The sequence below is a fragment of the Apis dorsata genome, unplaced genomic scaffold (assembly GCF_000469605.1).
Source record: "Apis dorsata unplaced genomic scaffold, Apis dorsata 1.3 scaffold_295, whole genome shotgun sequence".
Lineage (NCBI taxonomy): Eukaryota > Metazoa > Arthropoda > Insecta > Hymenoptera > Apidae > Apis > Apis dorsata.
This window is the reverse complement of record NW_006263570.1, coordinates 2,281,479-2,289,869: the sequence shown is the minus strand read 5'-3', so window position 1 is coordinate 2,289,869 and position 8,391 is coordinate 2,281,479. Positions and strand designations below refer to the sequence as shown.

The 8,391-nt window shown below is 31.2% G+C and overlaps 2 protein-coding genes across 7 annotated transcripts in view; both read right to left on the bottom strand.

The window, feature by feature from the left end:
• The window catches only part of LOC102677756 (cyclin-dependent kinase-like 4), a 10,022-nt gene extending 8,482 nt beyond the window's left edge, over positions 1 to 1,540 (bottom strand). The window contains exon 1 of one of the 2 annotated variants that reach the window (XM_006617288.2): positions 1,290 to 1,540. In XM_006617288.2, coding sequence (XP_006617351.1) covers positions 1,290 to 1,357 — 68 coding nt within the window. In that variant the 5' untranslated portion in view covers positions 1,358 to 1,540. Of the gene's footprint in view, positions 1 to 1,281 lie in introns of both variants that reach the window. The other variant, XM_031511231.1, reaches the window with a different exon arrangement.
• Positions 1,541 to 2,429: 889 nt separating this feature from the next.
• The window catches only part of LOC102676964 (ankycorbin), a 15,828-nt gene continuing 9,866 nt past the window's right edge, over positions 2,430 to 8,391 (bottom strand). The window contains exons 7-17 of one of the 5 annotated variants that reach the window (XM_031511225.1): positions 8,157 to 8,391; positions 7,503 to 7,749; positions 6,265 to 7,283; positions 5,709 to 5,875; positions 4,988 to 5,669; positions 4,548 to 4,933; positions 3,957 to 4,292; positions 3,783 to 3,859; positions 3,560 to 3,714; positions 3,162 to 3,232; positions 2,430 to 2,988 (exon numbers count right to left, since the gene is read on the bottom strand). The exon at positions 8,157 to 8,391 is cut by the window's right edge and continues 1 nt beyond it. In XM_031511225.1, the coding sequence (XP_031367085.1) occupies positions 2,821 to 2,988; positions 3,162 to 3,232; positions 3,560 to 3,714; positions 3,783 to 3,859; positions 3,957 to 4,292; positions 4,548 to 4,933; positions 4,988 to 5,669; positions 5,709 to 5,875; positions 6,265 to 7,283; positions 7,503 to 7,749; positions 8,157 to 8,391 (3,543 nt within the window). In that variant the 3' untranslated portion in view covers positions 2,430 to 2,820. Of the gene's footprint in view, positions 2,989 to 3,161; positions 3,246 to 3,559; positions 3,715 to 3,782; positions 3,860 to 3,956; positions 4,293 to 4,547; positions 4,934 to 4,987; positions 5,876 to 6,264; positions 7,284 to 7,502; positions 7,750 to 8,156 lie in introns of all 5 variants that reach the window. The other 4 variants (XM_031511224.1, XM_006617282.2, XM_031511227.1 and 1 more) reach the window with 4 other exon arrangements.

Sequence of the window (8,391 nt, the reverse complement as noted above, 5' to 3'; positions counted from 1 at the left end):
TCTTTGCAGTATCTTTATCCTTTTCTTAATATTTGCTTTCCTTGTCTAGTTAGTTTCATTTACGATGAAGAGATGGCGCTAGTTGTTCAATTTTTACTATATTTCTGTCTTTCTCCTATTATTTGCTCTTTTTATCTATATTTTTGCGTTTTATATTTCATATATATTTTTGTTTTTTCATATTTATAATGCTAATACTGTTTTTAGCGCATGATCACAGATGAAATATAGGATTTCAATTCAACATACTTCCGTCATTTTAAAACTCTTTCAAAACTGCGATATATTTTAATTTTGAATATAAAAAATATAAATAAAAAAATTTAAATAAAATCGGAAGTCTGACCTAATAAAAGGATTAAGAAATAATTTTATAAAATTGATTTTATCGAAAAACGATATTATGTAATATAATATAATAATAATAAAAATATAATAACATGGACTGTTTCATAATAATTAATATATATAATTATGTATAAAATATGATATTTTATATACATATAAATATTCAGTAATGGAATATTTATTTTTTTTTATTTATAATTTTATTTCTTTGTTGAGAATATTAAAATTAATATTAAAATTCTAGTTTTCGAAAAAAAATGTATGAATATTAAATCTATTCTATACTTTGTCTGTGATATCATATATATAATATATCTTGCGTGTTTAAACTATGTAAGAAATATTGATCGATTCAATTCAATGTCAAAGTCACGTATCTTGAAAAGAATCTTCCGGTTACTGGTATTTCTTAAGTATTCTACATATTCTTACTCATTTTAGTCTCATTCTTAAGAGAAGAAAGTAATTTAATACCAAAAATAAAATTGAAGAATAAAAACAAACATAATTTATCTCTTTCACTTATAATTTTGATAGAAAAAGTTTTTTTTTTGATTAAAAATATTATTATAAAGTTATATTAAAATATATTCAAAATAAAAAAGAAGATAAAAATATATTGACTGGAATACAAGTTCCAAGAAAAAGAAATATTGCAAAACAACTCAATATTTTTCTTATAATTTTTAAACAAGTTTGTTATTCTATTATCGAAAAAAAAAAATATCAATTATTAAACGAAGGAAAGGAAATTTTATTTAATTTCTAACAAATAAAGTTTTCATCACGAAACGATAAAACACAATTTTTAAAACTTTTACATGAAAAAAATAAATTTTTTTCCATATTAAAAAATACTTATTTACATTTCGTAACTATATTTTAAAAATCTTTATAGAAACTTATAAAAAGATAATACACATACATATACATATATTTACCTCCTTGGTAGCAAAGGTAGTGTGCTACCGAAAAGCCAAAGCTTCCTATCTTGGAGCCATTTGTCCATGCGAAAGCTTCTCAAAGAAATCTCGTCTGTTCCATGGAATATTCAAGATACATTGTCGTCGATCTGATTCTTATTGTTGGCATTATTGACAAAAACACTGTATGGCACTGTATGGTATGTTTCACCAGTAAACCGAACCGATTAAACGTTCAACTACCATTTGTTTAACTACGTCACTATGCCTGATCGATAATTCCTACGAGTTGCTAGTTGAATCTGTTATAACTACTTTACTTATGTTTATCTATTTGTTTATTATATGACATCATAATAATGATACTTGAACGCGATATTTCCATTTGTATAAAAACTGAAGTATATTCGAGAAGAATTTTTACTTGATAACTGTTATTTACTACGATATTATCTTATGATTTTCATTTAATATAATTATTTTCGAATTATTATAAATTAATGTTAATTTCTTGTGAATGCAGTGAATATACAGTGGATATGTATAGTTGTTTTAAAATAGTGATTCAGTTTTAATAATATAACGAATAGAAATTAAAGTATTGTTTGCATTGATAGAAAATTTGATATAATACTGAAACTGAAAAAAAAAAGAAAATAGACGTGAAAAAGACTTAATAATAAGTAGAGACTTAGTAATAAGTAATAATAAAAAAAATAAGTAATTTCCTATAATTTTTTATAAATATTGTTTAAAAAAAATATAAGAATTATTCTTTTAACTTGCAAGCTTGTTATGATTAACATAATAACATTTGAATATATTAAATTAGGTTCAATATAATCTGGATAATATGATTCAAGGTTTTTTATTTTACACAGAATTACATATTAGCTTTTTTTACATAAATATACACAACATTTATGCATTGTGATCCTTGTTTTTGCAAGAACATAATATATTTTATTATATACATGGTTAAATTTGTGTTTTTTTAAAATTTAATTTATAAATAGAATTTATCGATACTCAAATAAGATTAAAAGATTTTTAATGAATCAGATCAAATTAGATTATTTAACAAAAGATTATTTCTTTTATCTGATTTTATAATTAAATCAATTAAATACAATTTATATATCATAAAATTCAGATTTCATACATAAAATACATTTTGATTCATTTTACAATTTTACATTTTTATAATATAATATAATTTAATATTTTTACAATGACATTAATTTGTACAGAATATATTTTTCCCGTACACGTGAACAGTTTCCTCTGGCAGTTTTTACTCATAAAATTAGTAATATATGGGGAATCATTGCTTTGTCGTGAAATTAATTTATACAATTAATATGTAGAAAACATATTATACATTTTTAATATGTAAAAAATCCCAGGTGTAAAACAATTGCATCTATGAAATATGATTGATAGAAGATATAAAAGTATAGAAACATTTTTGATATTGAATAGCCAAATAGAAAATCGTAGCCGGAATTGCTAAAATGGAAAGATATAGGAAATGTGATTTGAAGACTTTCTAAACACTTTTGGCATTTCTTTGGACACCAACCGACGATTTAGGCTTTTCAGTTTCTTGTTGTGCTTCTCCTCTGACAGTAAACGTTACATAATATTTTTTGGAACGATCTAGTCTTTCAGCTGGAAGAGCTATTATCTGTTTTTCTTCTCCATGCGTTACCTCTACCTGTAATCAAAATAAAAATTATATAGATATATATTTTTGGAACACGAAATTAATTATATTATTAATATAATTAATTATATTATTACATTACACTTTTGAGTAAATAAATACTTTAAAAATTTTATTTTATATTTATATTTAAATTCATTCATATGTAAATAATTTTATTTTACCGTCATCTGTCCCTTTCCACGACTCTCTATCTTCGGAAGAAGATCCGTTTGTTCTTGGCCGCCTCCACCTACTGCAATTATAATCTACAATCACAATAGGGAAACTGATTCCTTTTGAAAGTCTTTTGGATTGAATTTTTTTATTCAGAATACCATTTCATAATTTTTATTCATTAAACTTTTTTGACTTTTATTTTCATTCAATATAGACACATATTGTTAACAATTTCTTATGAAAAATTTGTCCATATCATTTTTTAATATTTCTCAATTTAATACCATCGCTATATCTTTGGTAAAATAAATTCAATTTTCAATTTCAAAAAATTTACGTATAAACAAGTGAAATGGAATTCTGAAACTTACTTTCTATACAGCAATGCACTGTAATAACATACGATATGTGTACACAGGGAAGGAGGTGTAAGCGCTTGTAGCGTGATGACAGCGATGAGTTTTTTGGGTGCATTGTTTCGCTTCCGTGCAGAAATCTGGGGTTGCTGGCCTTTTCTGAAGTTTCCTGAGTTGATCGTACAAGAAAGCCTCAAAATGTCTAGTAAGAAATATTAATTATTTTCTTTTCTAGCAAGAAATATTTTTCAAAACTTAAAAAATAATAACCTGAATGTTAAAGGTTGATCGTATTTCGCCACGCCAAGCGTTGGACCAGACATTCCCGCTTTATGGAAGGCATCCACCTAAAGAAAATTATGTTATTATAACATAATTAATACAGTCAAGTAATAGATAAATAATATAATTATATTTTATAATATTATTTTCCAATATTGTTACTTGTCTTTTAATCAAAACTTGTTCGTTAGCTTTGCCATGACGTATTTGCAATCTTTTCAATTCCATCAATTGAAAAAATATCTTCCTTTCTAGATGATATCGTCGTAGAGTGATCTGTACATCCCTGGTTACGGTCTCCATGTTAAGAGTTTGCTGCTTATCGGTGTTCGGGCAGCATTTCATAATCCTTCTTCTTGGTATCCTTGATACTCGAGGACTAGGTTCTATACCGCTATCTCTGCCACCGCTGTCGCGACGTTGTTTCCCCTGCAATCGATTGCTTCTACTTTCCTGAGGACTTTGAACTCGTGTCAGACGAGTTCGTGTACTAGATACCTAGGTAAGAAGAATATTATTTAAACAATAATTTGGAAACAAATGATATGAATATCTCATTATCACATTATATAAACGTAAGTACATATACATATATATATTATTCGTACATATATAGCAAAATTTGTGTAAATACAATAATACAAAAATATTAATTTCACAAATAATATAGGAAAGCAAAAAAAATATAAGATTTTTTCTAATCTATTATCTTAAACCTTTCGTCTTCATATCATTCTTAAAATTTCTACTCACTTGAGGTAACGAGTCAGTCACCGAAGTTCTGCAAACTTCGTGGCCAATTCGAGACGTCTCTTCCTCGCTCGTACTTGGCAGCACCCTCACGACACCCATTTCATTATCGTCATCAGGTTCCGTCTCGTGTTCCGCGTCCTCACCGATAGCATCCCTGATCTCCTTGTCGATCTCCTCTTCGTCCTCTTCGTCCCATTCCGGACTCTCGATCACCGCAACTATGGCGCTCCTGTCTGGAGAACGCTCTTCTGAACTTTCGAACAAACATTTTCTCACCGACGATCGCCCAGCTTTCCTAATTTTTCCCGTCGACGGTCTCGAGCGTCTATGCGACGATTTCGGAGAGCTCGAGGAACTTTCATCAATATATCGAAAGCTCTCTTCTTCTAAAACCATGTGAAACAACATAAAGACACTCGTGCACCGATTTTAATACTCACCTGTCGCCAGATCGTCCTGGCCAGAATGTTTCTTCACTTTCTTAGCCTCATCTTCCTCCTTTTCAACTTCCAAATTAGATTTCGTCGGAGACAAATCTCGAACGGTTTCTCCCTCGTCAGACATCTTTCTTTTCATGGCAGTCGATGTGTCCGTGCTTAACGACTTATCCTCAGAATCTTCCACTAACGCAGAGTCTTTGGACGATGAAAACTCGACCGATTTTCTACGAATTTGTCCCTTTCGATCCGGTGATCCTTTAATTGACGTTTTTATCAACGTGCTCGACGTTTCTTTCGTTTGTACGTTCGTTTCCTCCGTTTTTTTCCTCACCTCTGACGTTTCTTTTGCAACTTCTTTGTCCATTTTTTCTGTAATTTTCATGGAAACTTTTTTAACGGAGGATTCGCGTTTTTTCGTGGATTCTTTCCTTCTGTGGGTTCCTCCACTCTTTTTAGGACTTTCGTCCGACTTCGAAGAAGAGGATTTCGATCTTCTGTCATCGAACGATGGTCTCCTTTTTACGGTTCCAGATTTGGTTTTAGATTTACTTTTGACTTCCTCCCGTGTCGACTTTTTCTCTTCCTCTTCCGACAGCGAAACATCTTCCACAGCTGTTCTCGGCGTGGTCTCCTTTCGTACATCCTTTTGACTGACTGGACTCTCAGATTTGCTCGTCTTGTCGGATTTTTCGTGATCTTTTTCCAAAACGTGTTCAGATACATCCGTTTTCTCACTAGTTTCTTTATCTAGATTCTCGCCAGATTTTCCTTCTGATGACGTTCCATCGGATTTGGAAACGAACTCGCTTTCTTGTTCACGTTCATGCTGCTTCTGAGAATCCAATGCAGGATTTTCAGATTCTGTCGTCTCGTGTGCGTCTAACCTGCCTGGAAAGAGGTCTCTGCAGAAAATTGACAGAAAACATTCTTTAATGTAAGGTAGACGTGCATAATTTCGCCAGTGTTTAATAGATCAAGAATTATTGCTATGTGACAATTTTACAATCTTTTGTTTTTATCTCAGATTAATTAAAAAGTATTTTAAAGCTTGTATTGTAATTTATATTCCAGATGCTAGAAGATAATCATTTAATTTTTGAGAAGTTAAATATATTTTGATATTTCTCAGAAAATGATATCAATCACTTCATTAAATGAATATTTAGAAATGCTATAAAAATTAACATCGCGAAATTATGTATATCTACCTCAATGTATATCAAAATTTTAAATTCTCTATTTAAATTATTCACTAATTATTTCGTTTAAAGTTTTACCTTTTTCACTTTCATCTTCCTCTTGATTTTCTTCGATTAAAGAGGTTTCAATTTTTTCCTCATCTTTCAAACCTTCTTTATCTAATTTTACATCTTCTTTAATCACATTTCGAACAATGCCCTTTTCATCTTCCTTTTTCCCCTCTTGGCTTTGCTTCGAGTCCTCCTGTTGGATCTTCTCCTGCGCGCCTTGCTGTCTCATTTCTTCCACATCCTTCTTCAAATTGGCAGCCTTTTGCACGAGATTATTGCGCGATTCATCGCTCTGCTCTAAAATATCATCGACTTTGCTCGAACCAGCTTCCCTCGACACGTCCTCCATCTCGATCACCTCCGTTCTTAATCTATCGTCAAACGTGACTTCCTTCGACGTTTCGGCCACGGATTTTGGCGTATCTGGGCCTTGATCTTTGTGGACCATCGCTGTCACGACGACACGTTCAACTGTTTCTTGGCTAGTGCTATCGGTTACGTCCCTTCGATATCGACATTCAATAATATTCTCCCCATTATTCTCTTTATCTTCATCTATCGATGTTCTAGGAGTTTGTCGACTGTGAACCGTGGCCTCTTTCGATTTTTGCTCTTTTTCGAACGAGTGCATCCTATCTGTTGTACTCTCACCGTTATCAGACGCTCTTGACCTGTTGGATTTCAATCTTCTTCTGGTGCTTGTATGAGTCTTCGTCAACTTCATCTCTTTCGAACTTTCCCTCGGCGTCTTTGATCTCCTTCCAGATATCACCTTCTCGCATTTCTTCTCCAAAGATTTTCGTACCACCACCACCTCTAGGCTGTCGTCACTCACGCTTTCATCATCCTCGTCCCCTTTCAAGTTTTCTCGGTTCTCCGTTCCGTTACTCTTATCCAGTTTATTCTCTTCCTTTCGAGAATCAAATTTCTTTTTCGAACCGTCCTCTGATTCTATAGAAGATTCGCTCGAATCGTGTCTAGATTTTGTCGATCGTTTCTTACTTCTTTTTCTTCTCAATTTTCGATCAGTATCTTCCTCCTCGTATCTGCAATATTTTCTCAGTTACTTATTCGATTTATATCTCTAAAGATATTTAATGAAATAATGAAAGTGAATGAAAGTGTAAAAAAAGAATGAAATAATGAAAGTGAATCAAAAAATGAATTATAATCATAGATTATAGATAAAATGGTATATGAAGAAATTCTTTTCATAAAATTTAAAATTTTAATTTCATTGATATTTAAATTTTAGATGTGATCACCGTGCTGATTCGCTACGAGTTCTTCTTTGATGATCTTTTTTCGAGGATCGAACTTCCTCTTCGCTGAAACTCCGGCTATCCTGACGTGCCAATTTCCTCAAATTTCCTCTTCGTCGTGTTCTCTTCTCAATCCACTGCTCCTCATAGTACAATTCTGGAAGTTTATAACTGCGACTTCGTCTATGAGGGCTGCTTTCTGTGTCGGTACTGCTATCCACATGTCTCATTCGTAATTTCTGTGCAAACACTGAAATTATTTCGATAGATATTAAAAATTATGATGAATTTTTATTATATAATATAAAGAATTATTTTATTATATTATTTTTATTCATCACTTATTAGTAATTCTAATTCTATCTAAATTTCTTTTTCCAAATATAAAAATAAAAAATAGTATAAACGAGATAGATTTAATATCATATATTATTTCATTATATAGTTTCATTATTTTATAAATGACGCATAATATATCAATTTCAAAATACTTTATATTTAATTTTATTGAATAACACATTTATAAAATTAACTATTTATAAAAAATAAGTAATGAAAAATGGGGATTTAAATTCAAAAGATTTACTTCCCTGTCATTCTCCATTAAACTATAGGTTTTAAAGAAATTTTTGTGAATATGTATATACCTAACCTGACCTTTATTCGGTACAGTTTTCTGCATCCTCAGTTTCTGTGCCGTGGTACCACCGTGCATTTGGATCAATTTCGCGCAGTCCCTGTGTCCTCTGTAAAGTGCCGCGTCCAGGGCTGTCATCAAATTGCCTTTGCTTGTTCGAAGCAGGGCATTGATTCGCGCTCCATTGTCCAGAAGGACCTTGCACACGTCCAAATGTCCATGGAGAGCTGCCACGTGCAACGGTGTTTTGCCATC